Source organism: Triturus cristatus, chromosome 12, assembly GCF_964204655.1.
Source record: "Triturus cristatus chromosome 12, aTriCri1.1, whole genome shotgun sequence".
Classification (NCBI taxonomy): domain Eukaryota; kingdom Metazoa; phylum Chordata; class Amphibia; order Caudata; family Salamandridae; genus Triturus; species Triturus cristatus.
The window spans coordinates 231,562,181-231,586,863 of record NC_140595.1 but is presented as its reverse complement, the minus strand read 5'-3'; the positions used below and the strand labels follow the sequence as shown (position 1 = coordinate 231,586,863).

The window sequence follows — 24,683 nt, the reverse complement described above, 5'->3', positions numbered from 1 at the left end:
TGTAAATCCATCATCCCCTTTTGTATCGTGTTGTAAATTGGTAGCAGTCAGTCTGCTGCTGGCTAAGAGAAGGGCTGTTGTATATTGGGGCCTGAGGGCATTCCCCAAGTTGAAAGGCGGGTATCGGGTCCTTGGCATACTGTAGAGACCAACTAAAAACGTATGCGAAGGAAATGCTGAGCGCCTCCAAAGACTTCCGGGCGCCGATCACTGCGCACCTTCTTGTTCAGCCGGAGTCCCGGACCAGCCAAACCGCTGTGATGTAACGGGAAATCTTCCTTAATCGAGATTTGGTAATTGCTTTGTCAATCATTGATTCTGAATAACCACGTTGTAAGAATCTACTCTTACTTTCTGCCTGGGCTTCACCTAATTCCACCTCATTGCTGCATACTCTACGAAGGCGCAGCATCTCCCCAAATGGTATGCTGGCAATCAGATGTTGGGGATGGGCACTGGCCGCATGGAGAATAGTATTGCCGGCCGATGCTTTTCTAAATAATCTGGTTTCAATCGCACCATTGTCAATATACACTTCCGTATCTAAAAAGGTGACACTTGTTTGACTTAAGGTGACCGTAAAATTGAGATGAAGTGTGTTAATATTTATAGCTCTGACAAATGCTTCAGCTGATTCCCTATCACCCTGCCATACTACAAACAAGTCATCTATAAATCGATACCAAGCAACAATATTTGTTTTCATCACCTCTTTAAACTCCGTCTTGAGGACCAGTTCCTCCCAAGCTCCCATGTGCAAACATGCATAGCTTGGAGAGAAACTGGCCCCCATAGCAACTCCTTGTAATTGACGGTATAGCAGGTTGTTGTACATAAAAACATTGTTATTCAGACAAATATTAAGCATTTCCAACAGCATAGCAGTGTGATTCTTAAATTGTTCCTCCCGTTTGGATAAATAATATACTACTGCTGCTGTGCCGTCCTCATGTAATATGCTTGTATATAATGATGAGACATCCAACGCTAGCATCCAATAGTCTTCCTTCCACTCAACCGCTTGTAACTTGTACAAGAAATCCCCAGTGTCCTGGACATAAGACTCCAGTGACTTTACAGCTCCCTGCAAAAAATAGTCTATATAGACTGATGTTTTCTCCAGTAACCCACCCCTAGCAGAGATAATAGGCCTGCCAGGGAAGTTCTCCATGTCTTTGTGGACTTTAGGGATAAAATAAATAAATGGAATTGTTGGATGATCATTCCTCAAAAATTTGTATTCGTCGTCAGTCAACATTGCCTTGTTTCTCCATTTAGATAATTTCTTATGGTATTCGGCTTGCATCGTTTTTACCTTAGATACATTGCTTCGTTGAGCTGGAAACACGCCGAACTCAGCGCTCTACTCAAGAAACCAACAGCGGACCCCACCGACCTCAAGAATTACCGCCCCATCTCACTCCTCCCGTTTCCAGCCAAAGTCATCGAGAAGACCGTCAACAAGCAGATGGCCGCTTTCCTCGAGACAAACGGATCCCTCGACCCCTCACAGTCCGGCTTCCGAGCCAACCACAGCACCGAGACCGCCCTCATCGCCGCCACCGATGACATCCGAGCCCTGATGGACAATGGAGAAACAGCGGCCCTCATCCTCCTAGACCTCTCCGCGGCATTCGACACGGTCTGCCACCGCACCCTAGTACGGCGCCTCAGCAACATCGGAATCCAGGACAAGGCGCTGGAATGGATCATCTCCTTCCTCGACGGAAGAACACAGAGTCCGCCTACCACCGTACAAGTCAGAGGCCTCCGAAGTCATCTGCGGCGTCCCCCAAGGATCATCTCTGAGCCCCACCCTCTTCAACGTCTACATGAGCCCCCTCGCGGCCATCGTACGCAAACACAACCTCAGCATAATCTCCTACGCCGACGACACCCAGCTGATCCTCTCCCTGACCAACGACCCCGCCGCCGCCAGAGCCAACCTGCACGAAGGGATGAAAGAGGTAGCCGAGTGGATGACGACCAGCCGCCTGAAACTGAACTCGGACAAGACGGAGGTCCTCATCCTGGGCTCCTCTCCCTCCGCCTGGGACGACTCCTGGTGGCCTCCCGCCCTGGGCACCGCACCCAAACCGACAGACCATGCACGCAACCTGGGCTTCATCCTGGACTCCTCCCTCTCCATGACCAGGCAAGTCAACAACGTCTCCTCGGCATGCTTCAACATCCTACGCATGCTACGGAAGATCTTCTGGTGGATCCCCACCGAGACCAGGAAGACCGTCACCCAGGCCCTCGTCACCAGCCGACTGGACTACGGCAACGCCCTCTACGCCGGTACCACCGCCAAGCTCCAGAAGAGACTCCAGCGGATCCAGAACACCTCAGCCAGACTCATCCTCGACATCCCACGAACCAGCCACATCTCCGGACATCTGAGAGACCTTCACTGGCTCCCCGTCAACAAAAGAATCACCTTCCGCCTCCTCACCCACGCACACAAAGCCCTACACGACCAAGGCCTGAGCTACCTCAACAGCCGAGTCAACTTCTACGCTCCCAAACGCCACCTCCGATCAGCCAACCACGCCCTCGCCGCCGTCCCCCGCATCCGAAGAGCGACTACAGGAGGAAGGTCCTTCTCCTACCTGGCCGCCAAGACCTGGAACTCCCTCCCGACCGACCTGCGCCTGACCCAAGACCACCTCTCCTTCAGGAAGAAGCTGAAGACCTGGCTGTTCGAGCAGTAGCGGCCCCCCCCCCCCCCCCAGCGCCTTGAGACCCTACGGGTATGTAGCGCGCTTTATAAGTGTCACTGATTGATTGATTGATTCGTTCATAGTGCTCTCTTTTGTTGAGCTGGGAATAGGCCTCTTTGTCATACATTGTCTTGGTCATAAGTACGATGTTGCCACCTTTATCACTGCCCCGTACTATGGTTTTCATATCCTTACTCAATTTGTGGATCAATGACTCATATTGTTTGTTCCTAACATCAAATCTAGGTTTCTTGTGACTGTTTTTCTTATGTAACTCTTTGATCTGAGAGATGACATTCTCGTTGAATATATCTATAGAGTCCCGTACCAATATTGGGATGAAAGTTGAAGTAGGTTTAAATTGTGTAGCTGGTGATATTTGTTTTGTAGTATCCTTGCTGCTTGTACCTCCTGCGGATAGGATCGCTGTGGAATCCGAACCTTCTGTCATCCACAGATCAACAATGACGCTGGGTATAATCGTCCCTGATGCTGTAACATCATCTGGACTCTCAGGTGTTGTTGTCACCGCCAGATTTTTACTTTTCATTAGATAGAACTTGCGGAGTTTCAACTTGCGCACAGCTTTATATATATCAAATATTGTATTTGTGTAGTTCATATTTGTTTGTGGGGCATAGGAGAGGCCGAGTTTTAAAATATTCTCCTCTTTCTCAGTGAGTGTTATAGTGGTCAGATTGATTATTGAGGTTTCATCGGTTGTTGGATTTATTAGTTTTTGACTTTCCATTGTCCCCTGCCTCTCTTCTTGTAGGATGTGCCGCCACCTTGCCCTGTACCTCTGCCTGCGCCTGTACTTTGCGTGTTTCCTCCGTAGTTCCTTTGGACGCGGGGCCGCAGTGATTGCATTCGTTCCTGGCATAAAAAATGTATCTCTTCTCCCGGATGAGGTTTGGCCATATTATTTGTTGCTGATCCCCTTTGGTCCGAGTCTGATCTGCTGTCAGTCGCTGAACTGATATCAGACCTAGTCGAATCTAATAGTTCCTTGTTACTTGATCCAACCTTTAATTGGCCCTGGGATTTGTTTTTGATGCCCCGAAATGCGTCGTATTTTTTAGAGAAAGTAAAAATCTGCCCCAGCTCATAATCGTTACGATCTCGTTGAAATTTATATGCTTTCCTGTCCATTATTTTTGCTTGCTCCTTCTTAAGTCTGTCCTTCATTTCCTCAGTGAGTTTTTTCTTTTCCTCATTGTCTTCCATAACTTCCAATTCATCCTGTATTGTGGCTATTTCCTTCAGTAATAGCGCCCTATCAATTTCAGCATATTTAACTAAAATTTGTACTAATCTTCGTGACGCCTCGAGGTTGCTCTCAGCCCACTCTCTCATTAGCTCCGGGTTGGGATTCTCATAGCTTGGCGCCGTTAAAATGCGTAGACCTCTCGGTATTCTGTTTACGTCAAGATAGCTTTGTAGGGATTTAGCTTCCCACCATTTGCTCTGTTCATTGCGTAACTTTTTTTCAAGTATTTTAAATGTATCTTTCATTGTGCTGTTGCTCATTACGGGTACACTGCTGCCTTTGTCCCGTGTATTCACCGATATAGGGAGGCTGTCAGAAAACATCTTTATCGCCGCAGCCTCACGTTCATCCACGTTGTCGGTCGACATTTCCTGGTTGCACTTAATGCAAATATGATAGATTTGACGTCTGGGAAATTGAAACCGATACTTATGCAATTCTAAGATCAGTGTCTCCCCGGCTGCACTCTCCTCCCCCGCTAATCGGAATGTGTGGCCAATAACAAGTTTGGTAGAGTAATTACCTTCGGTGTGGCGTGTCCTCCGACCCGGCACTTCCCAAGGATTACTCCTCCTTGATACTCGTTCAGGCCCACAATTCCGTTGCTATAGGGGGGTCAAACGCCGTTCCTCTTCCAAGAATTTAAACGGCCCAGTAAACCGGGAATTGGCTCCATTTCCGGCGTTGTCCGTTGTGGAGAGGGTCTCGTGTAATGGCCGTACGTCGCCACCCGGCCAGCAATATCCACTGCTTTCCGTTACTCCGTCGAGTCTGCCCGCTTCTGGCGCCGGCCACTAACAGTACAGACACGGACCTCAATCTTGGTGCAATTTCTTTATTTAAAAATCTTGCGTGCTAGTCACCATAACGTTTCGACTCCACCTGAGCCTTGTTCACATGACAACGTGAATATCGTAGACACACCCTTTTGTAGGCGAATCTCACTCTGCACGTGAAACCGGTAAAATCACATAGACATAATGGAAAGACTATGCATGTCAAGCAACTACCATATACGTCTTAACATTTGCACAATGTGTACAGTAGATCTTAATGTTGCAAATGAATATCATCATTGATTCAAGTTACTAATGCAAACTTCAATAGTGTATAGCTGAATCTATATATATATTTACAATTTTTAGACATAGCCTGTATATTTGCATAAATATTTCAAATAATGGAATAATACATAAAAGAGAAAAAGTACCTGAATCTGACCTTAATGAAAGATGGCGTAGAACAGCCTGTCCAACCGCTGCATCTTCTTGATGCGAAGATTGAAGACAGTAATGCTTCGTGAACGTGTGGACATTTTTCCATGTTGCAGCACGACAGATATTTTCCAGAGTCACTCCAGCAAACAAAGCTGTAGAAGTTGAAATAGTTCTTGTCGAATGAGCTTTGACTTTCCTCTACAAAGGCTTGTTAGCCTTATCATGGCAGAAATGAATAGCAGATGCCAGCCATCTGGCTATTGTTGCCTTTGTTACTGCATTTCCAAGAGTTGCTTGACCATAGGCCACGAACAGTTGGTTGGACCATCTGAGGTCTTTAGTTTTCTGTAGGTAGAATTTTAAACAGCGGAGTGTAATGCTCTTTCAGCTGGAGTGGATGCACCCGGAAAGAATGTTTTTAATCTTACCGGTTCATTCAAGTGAAATTGTGTTGGTACCTTACGGATGAACTTGGGATTTGTTCGAAGGCTTACATAGTCCCGAGTAAACTGTAACAAGCATTTACAATGCAACGGTCTCGGCATTGTTAAAGTTGGAGCTATTGGCATTGTTCATGACATTATTTTTGTTTATGTTTTTGTTTTTAAAACATTTAACTCCTTCGATGCTCATGACGGAGCGGTTCCGTCATGAGCATCGGTTGGGCTGTGCTCATGACGGAACCGCTCCGTCATGAGCACAGCCCCTGGGGGAAGCGCTGGCGCTCCCCCCCCTGGGGCATCGATCATGCCCCCACAGAGGGGGACGGCAGCGGAAGAGTTTCCGCTGCCACCCCCGAGCCCCCCCACGCTTCCCCATGACGTCAGCGCGCACAGCGCGCGCCGACGTCATCAGGAAGCGTTGGACGCGCTGGAATCCATTTCTTCCAGCGCGTCCAAGGGAGCAGAGGTACGTTTCCTTGTCCGGTGGGGGCCGCGGGTGTGATTTCTTTAGTATTGAGGCATCGGGGGAGAGGAAAGAGTATTTCCTCTCCCCTGATGTCTCAATACAGGGCATTCCTGCTCCACGATCGAGCACGGCGTCGCGATCGTGGAGCAGGGATGCCCCACTAGACACCAGGGATGTGTGTTTTGTTATTTGGGAAGCGACTCCTTGGGCAAGGGTCGCTTCCTAGGCGGGCAAAATAATTTGAAGACTTTTCTGCCCCCCTGGGGGCAGATCGGTCATCTTTCTTCCCGTTTCGGCCCCCAGGGGGGGCAGAAAAGCCCACTAGACACCAGGGATGTCTTTTTCGTTATTATCTTTATGTAGGAAGCGACCCCTTGGGCAAGGGTCGGTTCTTTTGGGGCCTAATTATTTAGAAGACTTTTCTGCCCCCCCCTGGGGGCAGATCGGTCGTCTTTCTGCCCCCAGAGGGGGCAGAAAAGCCCACTAGACACCAGGGATGCCTTTTTTTTTTATTTAGGAAGCGACCCCTTGGGCAAGGGTCGCTTCCTAGGCGGGCAAAATAATTCGAAGACTTTTCTGCCCCCCCTGGGGGCAGATCGGTCGTCTTTCTGCCCGTCTCTGCCCCCAAGGGGGGCAGAAAAGCCCACTAGACACCAGGGATGTCTTTTTCGTTATTTTCTTTATGTAGGAAGCGACCCCTTGGGCAAGGGTCGCTTCCTTTGGGGCCTAATTATTTAGAAGACTTTTCTGCCCCCCCCTGGGGGCAGATCGGTCGTCTTTCTGCCCCTAGGGGGGGCAGAAAAGCCCACTAGACACCAGAGATGTATCGGTCGTCTTTCTGTCCGTTTCTGCTCCCAGGGGGGGGGGGGGGGGGGGCAGAAACTCTCAATAGACACCGGGGATGTCTTCTTTTTTATTTAGGAAGCGACCCCTTGGGCAAGGGTCGTTTCCTTTGGGGCATAAATAATGGGAAGACTTTTATGCCCCCCGTGGGGGCAGATCGGTCGTCTTTCTGTCCGTTTCTGCTCCCAGGGGGGGCAGAAAAGCCCACTAGACACCAGGGATGTATTTTTCTGCATGAGGAAGCGAGCCCTTGGCAAAAACTGTTTGCATTTGTGCTCGATGTGTATTTTGTTGTCTTCTGAGTAATTTGTTTTTTTTTCTTCTTTCTAGTTGGATATCGTTGGTTTTTGCTGTGTCACTGCAAAGTAGGTTCTGGTGAGTGTAGCTGTCTCTTGTAATTGAATTCTATAGTTTTTGAGTACATTGATCATTGTGATAAAGGTACACATTTCTTTACTTACTTGGTTTGCACATTGTTGGTTGTTGTTGACTTGTTTGTGCAGTCTTCAATCTTAGTAAGTATAATGGCTAGCCGCAGGATTACTGCTCAGCAGGTTGTTGGTTTGCTGTTTGAGTCTTCCTCTGATTCAGAGACTGACTCGGCATCTGAGGCAGAGGACGATTCTGGCAGTGAGTTTTCTCTCCGTATGGAGTCATCGGATGATGAAGATACTCTTAGTGCGGATGAAGTGCCTGTGTGAGAGGAGGAGACTGATGTGCCGATAGTGCGGCAAGAGGCATCTGGGCTGCAGCCTGGGGCTGCAAGGCTTCCCGTTGGTGTAGTGCGGCAAGAGGCATCTGGGCTGCAGGCTGGGGCTGCAAGGCTTCCCTTTGAAAGTGATGACCTCTGGGTTGCCCCTGGCATGGTGCAGCCGGCATTGCCAGAGTTTACTGGTGTTCCAGGGTCTAGAGTGAATACTGAAAACTTTTTGCCTGTACATTTTTTTCAGTTGTTTATGGACGATGTGTTTTTGGCAGAGATTGTTGAGCAGACTAATTTGTATGCCGAACAGTTTTTGAGGGACAACAGTGCCAGTCTTAAGCCACACTCTAGAGCTACCCGGTGGACTCCCACAAATGTTGAAGAGATGAAGAAGTTCTTGGGTTTAACTTTTTTGATGGGCTTGCTAAGGAAGCCATCAATGTCTTCATATTGGTCTAGCAGTCCCTTGATGGCAACGTCTATTTTTCCGGCAGTCATGAGTCGTGACAGGTATTTGCTTCTGCTTCGGATTATGCATTTTGTTGATAATGGTTTAGCGTTGCCACGAGATCACCCTGATTGTGACCGTCTTTTTAAGATTAGGCCTGTCCTTGATCACTTTGTTGATCGATTTTCTGAGATTTATGCCCCTGGGAAAGAAATTGCAGTGGATAAGTCTTTGGTGTTGTTAAAGGGCCGCTTGGTTTTTAGGCAATACACTCCTAGTAAGAGGGCACGCTATGGAATAAAGCTGTATATGCTGTGTGACAGTAGGACTGGATATGTGTCTAATTTCAGGGTGTACACCGGTAAGGAATCTAGGATTAACCTCCCTAGTTGTCCGTCCACTTTTGGAGTGACTGAGAAAATTGTTTGGGAACTTGGTAGAGGATTTTTTAACAAAGGCCACCATTTATATGTAAATAACTTCTACACTGGTGTGCGGTTGTTCAGGGAATTGGCCAAAGTGGACACTGTTGCTTGTGGCACAATCCGCTCTAACCGTAAAGGTTTCCCGAAAGAACTTGTTTGTCAAAAGCTTGTGCGGGGACAGTGCAGTGCGTTGCGTTGCCAGGAGCTTCTTGCTGTGAAGTTTTCAGACAGGAGAGATGTCAACATGCGGACTACCATCCAGGATGAAAGCACTGCACCTGTGACTGTGTGGGGTCAGGTCGCTGAAGCGTGCAAACCTGTGTGCATTTTTGACTATAATAGGCACATGGGTGGTGTTGACAGAGTAGATCAGAGGTTGGAACCTTACACTGCTCTTCGTAAGGCTTACATTTGGTACAAGAAGTTGGCTATCCATCTTTTCCACTTGGCAATGTTTAATGCTTTTGTTGTGTTCCAGGATTCTTGCCCTGAGTCAAAGATGACTTTTGCTAAGTTTCAGGAGTCTGTAATAGGCAGCCTTGTTGTAAAGGAACAGGCAAGTGTTCCTAGAGTTTGAGTGGTGGAGGATGTTGCTAGATTGAAAGATCGCCACTTTCCAGATCACATTCCTCCCACACCCTCAAAAGATTTTCCCAGTAGGAGATGTAGAGTCTGTTGGCGAAGAGGTACGCGGAAGGAGAGTCGTATGTACTGCCCCGACTGTCAATCTCATCCTGCACTGTGTCTCCCTGCTTGTTTTAGAGCGTACCACATGCGAAAGAATTATTGGGAGCATTCATGAGTGGTAAAGTGAACTGCCTGGTCTGTATTCTTTGGATAATTTGATGCTGTTTCAAGGTTGGTGTTAGTGCAATGTATTTAGTTGCTGATTTTCTGTTAGAAGATTTGTATCTATTTGCGATTTGTTTGTGTTTTTATTTTTTCTAAAAAAATCCTAAATGTGATGGCGGTGTGTGTAGGCTTGCGCTTGGCTGTTGGTGAGTGTGGACTGGCACTTGGTTGGTGGTGTGCGTGGAATGGTGCTTGGCTGGCGGTGTGCGTGGACTGGCGTTGTGCATGGACTGGCGGTGTGCGTGGACTGGGGCGTGGCTGGTGGTGTGCGTGGACTGGAGCTTGGCTGGCGGTGTGCGTGGAATGGTGCTTGGCTGGCGGTGTGCATGGAATGGTGCTTGGCTGGCGGTGTGCGTGGACTGGTACTTGGCTGGCGGTGTGCGTGGACTGGTGGTGTGTGCGGACTGGTGCTTGGCTGGTGGTGTCCGTGGACTGGAGCTTGGCTGGTGGTGTGCGTGGACTGGTGGTGTGCGTGGACTGGTGGTGTGTGCGGACTGGAGCTTGGCTGGTGGTGTGTGTGTGGACTGGAGCTTGGCAGGCGGTGTGCGTGGAATGGTGCTTGGCTGGCGGTGTGCGTGGACTGGTACTTGGCTGGCGGTGTGCTTGGACTGGTGGTGTGTGCGGACTGGTGCTTGGCTGGAGGTGTCCGTGGACTGGAGCTTGACTGGTGGTGTGCGTGGATTGGCGATTGGCTGGCGGTGTGCCTGGACTGGCGCTTGGCTGGCGGTGTGCCTGGACTGGCGCTTGGCTAGCGGTGTGCGTGGACTGGCGCTCTGCTAGCGGTGTGTGTGGACTGGCGCTCTGCTAGCGGTGTGTGTGGACTGGCGCTCGGCTGGCTGTGTGTGAGTAGTGACTTTCTGCTGGTCACTACACACACTGCTAGCTGAGTGCCACTCCACGCAATCCATCAGCATGTGTAGTTGCTGTGTGTGGATTGTGGGCGTTTGAAAGTGATGGGCCCTTGAATGGCGCTGTGTGCTGGTGTGAGTTTTGTTATGTGATGGGCCCGCGGCTGGCGGTGTGAATGGTTTTGTATGTCTCACACGTATGAAAGGTGTATGAATGGCCTGTAAAGAGGTTGGTGCCTTGTCGTGGCTTTACAGTTCACGAGCTGTGAGTCAATGGTTCAGTTTCTCGCCCTTTCAATTATTACCAGTGCATTTCATGTTTTGTGAAATCACTTGCTAATACAATTGTATCTACTGAACCATCACTCACCCTCGTGCCAAATCCAACCAGTATGTGTGTGTGTGCTTGCGGATTAGATGGCTGCAGTAATATTTATCTTTCTGAAGCAGGGTGTACCTTGTCCCTTTTTGGTGAATTTTGTACTGTGTTGCTTTTGTACCTGGTGGTGCGAATGGTCTTGTTTGTATCACGTATGAAAGGTGTGTGAATGGCCTGTAAAGTGGTTGGTGCCTTGACGTGGCTTTACAGCTCACGAGCTGCGAGTCATTGGTTTGGTTTTTTGTGAATTTAATTATTGACAGTGCATTTCATTTTTGTGAAATCTCTAGTTAATAAAATTTAATACACTGAACCATGACTCGCCCTCGTGCCAAATCTAACCAGTATGTGTGTGTGTGTTTGAGGAATAGATGGTTGTGCAGCAATCTTTGTCTTTAGTTTCTCTGCCAAGGTACACTTTCCATGTAAGAATAACCCACCAACTGTAGATATTGTCGAAAACCCATGGGAGTTCATGGTGATGTCTCCCTTGTGAATTCAAAAAGTTTTTTTTATCCCCAATGTCCTGCAAACCTCAAAATGTCTGCCACATTTTCTTTGCAATTTTATTCCAAAATTCTCACGCTGTAGGAACAATAGTTAATCTGGTTTTGCAAGGGGGGTCACTTTGGTTTTTGGCCCGGTGCTCAGCAGCCATCTAGGGAAACCTACCAAACCCACGCATTTCTGAAAACTAGACACCCGGCGGCTTCCAGGGAGGTATGGCTTGCGTGGATCCCCCAACGTTTCCTTACCCAGAATCCCCTGCAAACCTCAATTTTAGCTGAAAAAAAAAATCACTTTTTCACACATTTTGGGGTGGGAAAGTTGTGGCATCACCAGGCTCACACAAATTTACCACCACCCAGCGTTCTCCCAGGTCTCCCGGTAAAAATGGTGCCTCACTTGTGTGGGAAGCCCAAGTACCCGCGGCAGGCAAGGGCCCAAAACGTAGTGAGGCGACATTTGGAATAGGCAATGATGATGTCGCCTCACTACGTTTTGCGGTTTGCAGGGAATTCTGGGTAAGGAAACGTTGGGGGATCCACGCAAGCCATACCTCCCTGGAAGCCGCCGGGTGTCTAGTTTTCAGAAATGCGTGGGTTTGGTAGGTTTCCCTAGATGGCCGCCGAGCACCGGGTCAAAAACCAAAGTGACCCCCCTTTAAAAAACCCGGTGGTTTTGCGATAGGCCATTTTGATGTCACCTCACTACATTTTGGGCCCTTGCCTGCCGCGGGTACTTGGGCCTCCCACACAAGTGAGGCACCATTTTTACCGGGAGACCTGGGGGAACGCTGGGTGGTGGTAAATTTGTGTGAGCCCGGTGATGCCACAACTTTCCCACCCCAAAATGTGTGAAAAAAGTGATTTTTTCAGCTAAAATTGATGTTTGCAGGGGATTCTGGGTAAGGAAACGTTGGGGGATCCACGCAAGCCATACCTCCCTGGAATCCGCCGGATGTCTAGTTTTCAGAAATGCGTGGGTTTGGTAGGTTTCCCTAGATGGCCGCCGAGCACCGGGTCAAAACCCAAAGTGACCCCCCTTGCAAAACACGGTGGTTTTGCGTTAGGCCATTTTGATGTCACCTCACTACATTTTGGGCCCTTGCCTGCCGCGGGTACTTGGGCCTCCCACACAAGTGAGGCACCATTTTTACCGGGAGACCTGGGGGAACGCTGGGTGGTGGTAAATTTGTGTGAGCCCGGTGATGCCACAACTTTCCCACCCCAAAATGTGTGAAAAAAGTGCTTTTTTCAGCTAAAATTGAGGTTTGCAGGGGATTCTGGGTAAGGAAGCCATACCTCCCTGGAAGCCGCCGGGTGTATAGTTTTCAGAAATGCGTGGGTTTGGTAGGTTTCCCTAGGTGCCGGCAGAGCTAGGGTTCAAAAACTACAGCTCGTCACTTTGCCAAAAAAGGGTCATTTTTCACTGCAAAATTGAGGTGTGACCACGTTGCGTTTTGCGCCGTTTCCTGTCGCGGGCACTATGCCGACCCGCACAAGTGAGGTACCATTTTTCTCGTAGGACTTTGGGGGACGCGGGGTGGGTGGAAATTTGTGGATCCACGCAGATTCCAGAACTTTCCATCACAGAAATGTGGGGAAAATGCGTTTTTTTTTGTCAATTTTTTACGTTTGCAAGGGATTCTGGGTAACATACCATGGTGGGAGGCAGTCAAGCCACCCCATCCTGGATTCCCCTGGGTGTCTAGTTTTCAAAAATGTATAGGTTTGCAAGGTTTCCCTAGGTGCCGGCAGGGCTAGGGTTCAAAAACTACAGCTCGTCACTTTGCCAAAAAAGGGTCATTTTTCACTGCAAAATTGAGGTGTGACCACGTTGCGTTTTGCGCAGTTTCCTGTCGCGGGCACTAGGCCGACCGGCACAAGTGAGGTACCATTTTTCTCGTAGGACTTTGGGGAACGTGGGGTGGGTGGAAATTTGTGGATCCACGCAGATTCCAGAGAATCAAACACAGAAATGTGGGGAAAATGTGTTTTTTTTGTCAATTTTTTACGTTTGCAAGGGATTCTGGGTAACAGACCATGGCGGGAGGCAGTCAAGTCACCCCATCCTGGATTCCCCTGGGTGTCTAGTTTTCAAAAATGTATAGGTTTGCTAGGTTTCCCTAGGTGCCGGCAGGGCTAGGGTTAAAAAAACTACAGCTAGTCACTTTGCCAAAAAGGGGTCATTTTCCACTGCAAAATTGAGGTGTGACCACGTTGCGTTTTGCGCCGTTTCCTGTCGCAGGCACTATGCCGACCCGCACAAGTGAGGTACCATTTTTCTCGTAGAACTTTGGGGAACGCGGGGTGGGTGGAAATTTGTGGATCCACGCAGATTCCAGAACTTTCCATCACAGAAATGTGGGGAAAATGTGGTTTTTTTTGTAACTTTTTTACGTTTGCAAGGGATTCTGGGTAACAGACCATGGTGGGAGGCAGTCAAGTCACCCCATCCTGGATTCCCCTGGGTGTCTAGTTTTCAAAAATGTATAGGTATGCTAGGTTACCCTAGGTGCCGGCAGGGCTAGGGTTCAAAAACTACAGCTAGACTCTTTGCAAAAAAAGTGTAAATTTTCAGTGTGAAAATGTGGTGTGTTCACCTTAGGTTTTGAGCCACTTCCTGTCGTGGGCACTATGCCTACCCACACAAGTGAGGTACCATTTTTATCGGGAGACTTAGGGTAGTTCAGTTTTGTAAAGCAACTGTTATTACCTATTGATTTTTGATGCATTTCTCCCTCCCAAATGAAAGACATTGTGTAAAAAAAAAGTCATTTTGAAAAATGACCAATAATTGTCATGCAAGTATGAGTATTCCCAATTTCGAAAATGTCCAAATATGCACTGTTTCTAAACTCTGTAATTTGTTCCCATTTCAGAAATACATAGGTGTCTTTCATACCGATCTTTCCATGTACACATTTTCTCACAATAATTGCTATATACCCGGAACAAAAAAAAAACATTACAAAATGCTGCTCAGTTTTTTACTCTGGGTTCGTTGGGCTCTTGGTGAACCTACAAGTCCTATATATCCCCACAACCAGGAAGGTCCACCGGATGTAACGGTACATTGCTTTCAAAGAGATGTCATAATTCGAAGAAGTTACAGGTGAAAACGTTGACTCAAAAGGCTGCTTTTTTCAACAAATATTTAATTTTTCCTATATTTATCTGTTAGTTTCTAGAAAGAAACCTTAATGGATCTACACAAATGACCCCTTGTTGAATTCAGAATTTGGTCTACTTTTCAAAAATGTATAGCTTTCCAGGATCCATTATTGGAAGGAGGTTGAAAGCACAAAAAATAGCAAAAATAGGGTATGTCCCAGAAAAATGTCAAAACTGTGTAAAAAATGTTGGATTTCTGACAAAAATCTGTCATTCCCTAAAAGCTGGAGAAATTGTGATTTCAGCCCCACAAACCCTTTTTTGATATCATTTGCAGAGAAAAACCCAGACACTTTTATTTGTAGCCACTTTTCCCCATTTTTCACAAAAAAAAACAACATTTTGCTGTATTTTGACTAATTTCTGGGAACCCTCTAGGAGAATCCAAAAACCCTGGGTACCTTTAGAATCCCCATGATGTTGGAAGAAAAGGACGCAAATTTGGCGTGGATACCTAATGTGGTCAAAAAGTTACAGGGGCCTAAGTGCGCACTACCCCAAATAGCCCAAAAAAGGCTTAGCACAGGAGGGGAAAAGGCCTAGCAGCGAAGGGGTTAAAGAAACGGCATTGTTATTTACAATGTCAATAGCTTAATCACTCTCAAATGCGAGATTTATTGCATTTGCAGCCACACACAGAGCCACCCACACAAAGCCACCCACACACACAGAGCCACCCACAGAGCCACTCACATAGAGCAACCCACACACAAATAGAGCCACCCACAGAGCCACCTACACACACACGCGCGCAGAAGCCCACTGACCTATTTACATTATGTGCACTTTGTGATCTGCATGGTACATGTTCTTTGCTGCAGGCACATTAACCCTATGTGCTACCTTTCCAGGAGTCAAAACTTCCACTAGACAAAACTCCGATCTCTCTCTAGGAAGAACATTAAACCCCAGAGTCATCATGACATTTTTATTGTTGCCGAAAATTACTGGAGGCCAGGAAGGAGGCAGCAAGTGCTTTTAAAACCTTAATTTACTTGCAAACATAATGTCTCCACCCAAAGTCAGCGCCCGGTCACACTGGTTGCACTGCCCTAGAGCTGGCCCTTCTCAAGGGTCCTGTGACCTCAGTGACCGAGTCACTGTTGTTCTTGGCTGTGCTGCTTCATAGGCCTGCTAGCAAGACTGGAGGTGAACTTCAGTATGGATTGTGGTGGACAAACCTTGAAGGTTAACCCAGACTTGCCAGTGCTAGGGTCCACCTGCTGGTGCTAAGACACCAGCGCTTCTTAGGTCTTGCGAAGCCTTCTAAGGTCTAGCATGGGATTGTGCTCTCACTGGAGAGTCGTCTGGTGGACTGGTTATTAAGGCTGAACGTGGTTCCCCAGTTCCAAATTCAGCAGCTCTGGTCATAGTGCCACATCGTCTCCCCCACTGAACACCATACTGTCCCACTGAGAAAAACTCACACTGCCTTCAACTACAACCCACACTTTACAGTAAATTATTCTCTTTTTCCGCAAAAAATAATACGAGGTGAATTATTGCTGCATTTGAGGCTGCTGTGCACCTGGATGTGGTGCTGATGTTAATACCTTGCTACAGTCGGGAAGATGTGCATAGGTGAACTGCAATGTGATGAACACACGAACAGCCACTTCATCCACTGGAGACACAAATACTAAGTGTGCATTTGACCACTAACCTAACTTCCAAGCATTATGACGCCACATTTCAGATATCACTTGTTAAGATTTGGCAGAGGAGACCAGGGGGAGGATGAGTAGAGATCAAACGAGCAGAGAGAGAAGAGGTCTGAGGAGAGCAGGTCACAGCGGAGAAGAGATCAGACATCAGTTGAGAAGAGATCAGAAAGCCAGAGAAGAAGTCAGAGCAGAGAGGAGACCAGGCAGCAGAGAAGAGATCAGAGGAGCCCAGATCCGAGCACAGAGGAGCCCAGATCAGAGCACAGAGGCAACAGAGGAGGAGAGATCCGAGGAGTGCAGAGCAGCGAGGAAGAGACGCAGCAGAGGAGAAGAGGTCAGATGAGTGCAGATCAGAGCACAGAGGGGAAGAGATGAGAGTAACGCAGATCACAGCAAAGAGGCAGAAGAGCAGAGTGGAGATCAGAGGAGCCCAGATCAGAGCACAGAAGCAGCGGAGGAGAAGAGATCAGAGCACAGAGGCAACAGAGGAGAAGAGATGAGAGGAGCACAGATCAGAACACAGAGGCAGCGGAGGAGAAGAGTAGAGATCAGAGGAGCGCAGATCAGAGCCGCAGCCAGCGGAACAGAGCTGGGAGACCAGATGAGGCGCTCAGAGCAGCCGAGAGGCGACGGGGTCGACGGAGCCCACAGCAGCAGCAGCAGCAGCAGCGTCAGAGTCGACGCACGAGCAGCAGAGGGAAAGTTTTCAGAAGCCGCTGCAGGGGATCTAGAGCGACTAAACCCGGGGCTCGGGCTGGGATCCAGTCTGGGAGGGTTCCGGCCAAGGATGCACCCGGGGACTCACCGCCCGCACTGCCTCCAGCCGAGCCCAGCCACCGACCCAGCCAGCAGCACCCGGCGGAGGGAGAGGGAGGGAGCGTGATATAAGAAGGGGAGGAGGGAGGGCCAGGGGGAGGAGGAAACACTGACATGGAGGTGGAGAGAAGGGGAAGAGAAACGGGAAGTTTAGTTGCAGTCTGCACTATATCCACCAACGGACCTCAAACGACAGGCGCATGACTGCAAATCTCTGGGTGACTCTGGATGTAGGGTCCGTTTCCCGCGAACAAGCAATACACGACGCAGTTATGTGTCCGCTGTACATACCCACTGGTGTCTGAGTTTACGCTCTTCGGCGGTACTGAGGAAGAGAGGTTAACTGTTCCATAAATGAGCGTGCAGCCATGAACACCGTCGCCTTTCTCCGAGGTCAAGCAGAAATGCCTCGGAGAAACGCATTGGCGTTTTCGGATTCGGGGGCGTGTTTTTCTTTCTCTCCTCTTGCCATTGGCTGGAATGTTTACATTCCAGAGGAGAGAAAGAAAGTTAAAAACACGCCCCCGAATCCGAAAAAGACGGGGCTTGTTTGGAGAGACAAAGCTCTTCTCCAATGGCTGAACAGCATTTAAGAGGCCAGCCAATGGAGAAGAGGGAGAAGAGGGGCGGATTCAAGCCCCACTTCTCAAAGTCATTAAATCTCGCGAGCGAGACTGCGCAAGCGCAGCCTTCGCTAGCCGAGACCTAAAAAGGGCTCCTTGATAGTGAAAGCTTGGATCTCACTAACCGTTCTTGCAGAGGGCAGAGCCAATAAAAGAGCGACCTTCCAAGTGAAGAATTTGAGATCCGCTTTATGGATCGATTCAAATGGATGCTTCATTAATTGCGCTAGCACTGAGTTGAGTTACCACTCTGGAGGGGGCGCTCGCACTGGAGGGATCGCTCGGAAAAGTCCTTTCATGAATTGTTTGACAAGTGAAGACGAGCAAAGACAGGGAAGTTTTGAGCACTTCCTGAATCTGGAAAAAGCAGCAAGATGTACTTTGACTGATGAAAAAGTAAGACCAGACTTGGCGAGAGAAAGCAGATACGGGAGTATTTGTTCTGCAGGAGCTTGAATTGGATGAATATTATTCGCCTCGCACCAGTAGCAAAATCGCTTCCATTTAAGGCGAGAAGTCTTGATTGTGCTCTGGGCACGGGATTGGCAAAAATCTCACGACAGTCCTGTGAAATGTTGAGGTCCCTGAACTCTAAGAAATCAGGCTTCATCTTGCGGAGCACCTTCGGAATCAATGGTATTGGGGGAAAAGCGTACGCACAAATCCCTGACCATCGCATGGACAGGGCATTCCCTCTTGATCCCTGTTGAGGGAACCTGCTGGCATAGTATCGGCATTTCTTGTACTCCCTCGTTGCGAATAGGTCCAGCGCAGGTTTGCCCCAAGCCTGGAACACTGAGTTTGCCTGCTCCTGCTCTAGCTCCCACTCGTGACAGTCCGACTGAGACCTGCTCAGCGTGTCCGCCAGGGTGTTGTGGAGACCCCTGACATGTTCGGCTCTCAGTGTTATACTGTGGAGTGTTATCCACTCCCACATTTCCTGAGCCTCCTGCGAGAGCGTAGCGGATTTCGTTCCTCCTGATTTGTTGACATAATACATACTGGTGGTGTTGTCAGTATGGACTAGCACTGAGGAACCCGCAATCCTTGGAAGGAACGCTTGGAGTGCCAGAAATATGGCGCGGAGCTCGAGTCTGTTGATATGCTGTTGTCTTTGAACTTGAGACCATCTTCCTTGAATCTGCAAATCCTGCAGATGACCTCCCCATCCTTCCATGGAGGCATCGGTCATTAAAACGAAGTCTGGAATGGTCTGTAGGAAAAGTGAGGCCTTGGGTTAAATTCTCTGTCTGTGACCACCAATGCAGAGAATTTATCATGCGCTGTGTGATCTTGATAGTATTGTCGAATGAACCCAGAGGTTTCATCTTGAGCCGTGGTAAGGGTATGAGATATATCGCTGAAGAGCACATTCCGAGGAGAGAAGCAAACATTCGGACTGAAACTGACTTTCTATTTGCAATTAACTTTGCCAACTTCTGAAGACGCAGCTGGCGGTCGTGCGACAAGAATGCTTTGCACTAGACCGTGTCTAACCGTGCTCCGAGAAAAGGTATGACTTGGAGAGGGCGTAACTGATTTGCTCTCATTGAGGATCAGTCCCAGAGAAGCGAATAGATGTATACATTCTTCTGTGGCAACCTTGGTTTCTTGTTCTGAAGGACCTTTGAGCAGCCAATCGTCTAAATAAGGGAATACTTTTATTCCTCGAGATCTCAATGCTGCTGCTACTGATGCCAAGCACTTCGTGAAGATTCTTGGCGCCGATTTCAGCCCAAACTGGAGCACTTTGAACTGATAGTGGACACCCGCCACTGTAAAGCGAAGATATTTACGATGTTTGGGGTACAGAGGTATGTGGAAGTAAGCGTCATCCATATCCAGAGAAGCCATAAAATCTGCTTTGTTTAAACAACTTAAAATCTCGGCAAGTGTGACCATTAGGAAACTGTTTCTTGAGGAATTTGTTTAGCTTGAGGAGGTCTAAAATTGGTTGCCATTCCCATGACTTCTTTTTGATAAGGAAAAAACGAGAATAGAAACCTTTTCCTTACTGAGATGATGGGACCTTCTCTATGGCATTCTTGAGGCGCATCGTTAAGGCTTCTTTGAATAATAAGTGAAGACGAGGGGGACCCCTGGGCAGAGTAGTAGGTGGCTGTTTGATGAATTGGAGGGTGTGGCCATTGGTTACTAGGTCTAGGACCCATCGATCTGACGTGATTTCCTGCCACTAGTGAATAAAAGCTGAAATCTTCGCGCCCACAGGTAAGGAGAGTAATATGGCTGGCGCCTTGTGGAGATCACTGCTTCCTGCTAGTGTCTCTGCCTTGATTTTGCGATCTCTTCTGACCACCTTGACGAGAGAAACTAGCCTTGGACGATTGGCGGTATGAGGACTGGCTGTAGGGCTGTCTATACTGGAATTGATACTGCCTGTTCTGCTGGTTTTGGTATGCTCCTCTTGATGAAAAACCACGCCCTCCTGCTCCTCTGAAATGTAGACGCCTGTACTGAAGGGTGCCCAATGATCGTGCGGTATCCGTGTCAGTCTTGATAGCTAAGAGGGCATCATCAATGTGCTTACCGAACAAAAACTCTCCGTCATAGGCCATGTCCAGAATCTTTGTTTGTACCTCAGTTCTGAAAGTGGTTGCCTTAAGCCATACCTGGCGTTGAAGCACTGCCGCTCCTGCAAGCCGACGGAAGGTGGTGTTTGTGCTTTGGACATCGTAATCTATAGTTTCCAATGCTGCACGTTCCCCTTCCAGCAGAATCTTTCTTGCCTACGGTCTTCTGGAATGAGGTCAATGAAACCCGCCATGTCTGACCACATTTGACGGTCATAATGGCCGATAATGGCTAGAGAATTGGCAGCTCTGATAGAGGCCGCTGCCATGGTAGAGAACTTTTTGCCTATAAGGTCCAGACGACGTCCTTCCTTATCAGTTGGTGTGGTGATAGGTGTTGCAGGATTCTTAGATCGCTGTTGGGCGGCCTGTGAAATCACCGAATCTGGCCGTGAGTGACCAATGAAACCGGATGGGCTGTTGGCAGGGGCACGATATTTTTTCTCTATGCCCTGAAGCACCACCGGAATAGATGCAGGCGTCTTCATGATTTTAACCCCTTCATTCCAAATATAGTATATTATAGGCACAGCTCTCGTGATTTTCCTGGACTCTTCCTTGAAATCATGAAGGAAACATTCTGTCTGATCGCTTGTTACTGGCAGTTGGAATCTGGCTGCAGCCTGTTGCATTAACCCCTTCAGCGCGGCGCGGATTTCCGCGCCGTGCTGAAGGTTCCGTGCGCGGGCGGGGCCGTGACGGAGCGGTTCCGTCATGCGCACAGCGCAACCGTAGTGCATGACGGAACCGCTCCGTCACAAGCATCGAAGGGGTTAAATTATGGAAGCCCCCGATGTCCTCAGGGGGAGAATCAGACAGCAGAGGAAGAGGCGGAGAAGGCATTGGAATTACGTAGTCATCCCAGGGATCCGGAATTTTAGTATTGTCAGGCAATTCACCCTCTTCAACCTCTTCGGAGGAGGAGGCAGTGTCATCTTGCACCCCTTCCGCTTGACCTGAAGGAGGGGCTGGTGTAACAGGAACTTCAGGTTGAATCAATGGAACAGGAACCACCGCTGGTATAGGTGGGTTCTCTCGAACTGCCTGTTGTGGGGGAAACCTCTCTCGGTAAACCAACAGCATGGAGGGAGGGGACTCATTTCCCTCTGGCGTACTTCCCTGTGATGGAATCTATGATGTGGAACAATAATATCTTCTTGATAATATTTATCTTGGTAGTCCTCATCTTCGTCGTCATCCTGACACTTGATGTTTAATTCAGAAGGATGGTGAGCTGTACCAAAGGTTCCTTCATCATCCTCATCCTCAGTCATCATCTTCAGTGTAAGTGTCTAGGAGATATGAAGGCATAAGTGGTGAGATCTTGCTGTGATCTTGTTGTCTTGTTGTCTTTGAAAAGTCTTAAGTTGGTAAAGACCTGATGACCTAGGTGTTGACTGCGCAGGTAGAGCTAACCCAGCAGAACCTGTAGAGTGAGCAGGTAAATCTGTAATCGATGGGCTCTTCGTCAACGGGATCGTTGACGGGCTTTTCGTCGACGGGATTTTCAATTTTGCCGTCGTCATCGACGGTTGTCTTAGTCGACGATATGGTCGTCGGCGGGGATTTCGACTTGCTCGTCCACGACTCCTCAAAAACTGGTTTCTTGGTAGAGATAGAGATTTTTGTAGACAGAATAGGCGATTGAATGGCCGTAGTTGAAATAGTAGCCATAGATGATGAGGCAGAAGAAGAAGTCACAGAGATAGTAGACGATGTAGTCACCGTGACAGATTTAATATGGCTTTTACTTACAAGTAGATGCCTTTTTTGAATCCTTGCCTGGTGAGGATGACGGAGACAGCATTGACCCAGAGGAAAGGGATGGTGACCTCTGTGAAGGGTCAGAAACATCACGGGAAGATTTAAAGTGCTTTCTTCCCTCACTTGAAGAACTGTCATGGGATCTGGCTCTTTTGCTGGAAGTAGAAGCTCTGTCATCCTCTTCAGCCGAAGAAGATTTGAGCCACAAGAGCAGTCTTGCCTGTCTATCCCTAAACGTCTTGGTAGGGAAGGTACGGCAGATCTTGCAATTTTTTGCCTCATGCTTGGGATAAAGGCAATAAAGGCAGTCCTTATGTTGGTCATCCACATGGACCCTCTTTTTATCACAGGTCCTGCATGGTTTGATAAGAGCTTTCCTGTCAGACATTCTGAAGAAAAATAGAAGAACTGAGTGGCACTCAGGGAGACTCCCTTCCACACGACGTGCGGTGATAATCTGAGGAGAACTGCCTCTGCTGGGAAGGTTCTAGAGGGTGCTGGTAGCCGATTGGTTGGAACCAACTTTTGTTCATTTTACTATAATGCTGTAGATAGGCTACTAAGATGAAGGCCTTAGGCTCTTTCTTTTAGCCTACTACTGTTATTTACTTTGGCACTACTTTTGTATTTACCGTGGGACTCCCGCCTCAGCGACGGGGAATGATTCAGGCATGTGAATCTATGAAAGATACCCCAATACTGGATAACACACAAACAAACACACACACACTAACTCCAAGGAAATTTCAGGTAGCACTGTTTTGTCTATACTTGACCACTCCCAATAAGCAACCCTACATTTTTCAGCTCATCTAAAAGCTACACAAACAAAATAATAACAGTAAGAATGCAAATCTCCACAGCTATTAAAGGTGGTGTTGTGAAATTGCAAGCAGATGACTCACCCATCATGTAAGGACTGGTGATACTTTCACATTTCTCAGGCTCGTGGTGCTCAGGGAACTGTGTTTCCCTTTCACACTCATAACCCACAATCTTATGAGACTCCTTCACTGCTGTCAGAGACAACAGAATGTCTGGGTTGACCATTGGGTAACCTGTGAAATAAATACACAAAATGAGCCTCAATTACATGGTTTGAAGAGAGCAGAAAATAGTCACAGATAACATGGAAAAAAGAGCAACAGTATGCATTAGGCAGTATTTTACTTTTACCAGGAGCCTTTACCACACGGTCTTTACTATGCAGGTAAATACCATGCATGCCACTTTTAGGTACTTTAAAATGCAGGACTTTACAAGGCAGGTCAGGTATATTTTGTTTTTAAAAGGACACAAAAACGTGTGTGTATATTTTTAAATATATATTTACAAGTATAATCATATATTTATATGTACATACATTACTAGTGTCACAAAAGGGGTTTTAGGGTTCCGGGATAAGTAGGGCAAGTGATTTTTAAGGACCTGGAATGGGTAAGGGTAGTAAGAGTTTATTAGGGTTCACAGATGAGTAAGAGTTAGTAAGGGGTGTTTAGAGTTCATGAATATGTAAGGAGTAGTTAGGGTTTTTTAGGATTAAAGGAATGGCAGGAGTAAGGAGTTTCAATGGTTCAGGTATAGGTAGGGGTAGAGTAGCAAGGATTTATTCTAGGTTTAAGGATAGGGGTATGGTTTTTTTTCCCCGTTTTAAAAAGAAAATGGTACTTAACCTGTAAGAATCTGCTCGCAGTGTGTAGTGCTGTAGATTGACATGCTCTGCACACTCCTGCGATCTAGTTTTGGGCTTGATCACTTTCAAGTTGTTTTACTAGAAATAAGACTTTCAAGTCATAAGATGTACTGTAACTCCACCCTTAGTGGACAATGTGCATGGGCACGACTCCATTTTAGATCGGTTTTTTTTCACCCCATAGTTTAGAGAGTATGGAGCAACGAGTTAACGCAGTATAGTGCACCACGTGCATTATGGAAGTAAGCTAAATGATAAAAGAAGAGATCTGTAAGTAGAGCGACGCACTTCTGGGTAGGAGGGTCGGCACATGTGATTCTACAGTACTACACACTATGAACAGATGCTTATAGGGTAAGGAACATTTTCCATTCATAGTAGGTATTGCTGTAAATACTTATTCTCTGCACAGATGGTAAAGCAATACCCCCTACAAGCAGTGGCTAGCGTGTGTATGATGTAGATGCCTGAAAGGAAGTCCTTAATAATGTCTGGCCAACATTAGATTACGGGCTGTCAGGATAAGTAATCCATACTACAGCCCTCAGTGAATGTGTGTAGGGTTAACTAATTGATGCTTTACATATGTCAGCTAGCGAGATATTACCAATAAAGAAGGTTGTTGCTTTCTTGCGTGTACGTTCTACCCTGGGGGGTAACAGGGAAGGCGGTTTGCTTTATTCTAGAAGGTTTGGACCATCTGGCAAATCAGGCCTTAGAAACGGGCTGTCCTTTGTGAGGTTTTGCAAAGTCTGGTTAAGGGTATAAGACTGACAGCTCAATAGTCTAATTGCAGTGTAAAGGGGAAGCCACTTTGGGGAGAAACTTTGGGTTGGTTCTGAGAAATACTTTGTCCCTATGAATCTGAATGAAGGGTTCTTAGTGTGTGGTGGCCTACAACTCACTAATGTGAGTGAGGAAGGTTATAGCAACGAGTAAGGCTTATTGGCACTCAGAAGTTGCAAATGGCAAAAATTCAAGGCTTAAGGGATGAGCCTCGTAAGGACCACGTTGAGGTTAAATAGTAGGGCTGAGGGACAACTATCTTGAGGCCCTCTATAAAGGCTTTGATTACTAGGATCCAAAGAGGGAGAAGGGTTTCCTCTTTTGTATGTATGCGGCCATAACAGCTAGATACAGCCATAAGGAAATGTAGGTGGGGCCTGACTTTTGTAGATGGAGAAAATAACAAATAATGCCCTGGACATTAGGTTTAAGAGGGTCCAGGTGACTGGAGA

At 47.6% G+C, this 24,683-nt stretch overlaps 1 protein-coding gene across 2 annotated transcripts in view; it reads right to left on the bottom strand.

Annotated features, from left to right (window-relative positions):
• The window catches only part of LOC146775771 (uncharacterized), a 264,277-nt gene that overhangs the window by 127,530 nt on the left and 112,064 nt on the right, over window positions 1-24,683 (bottom strand). For both annotated transcript variants that reach the window (XM_085638630.1, XM_085638631.1), the window contains exon 5: window positions 22,658-22,810. In XM_085638630.1, the coding sequence (XP_085494756.1) occupies window positions 22,658-22,810 (153 nt within the window). The remainder of the gene's footprint in view (window positions 1-22,657; window positions 22,811-24,683) is intronic.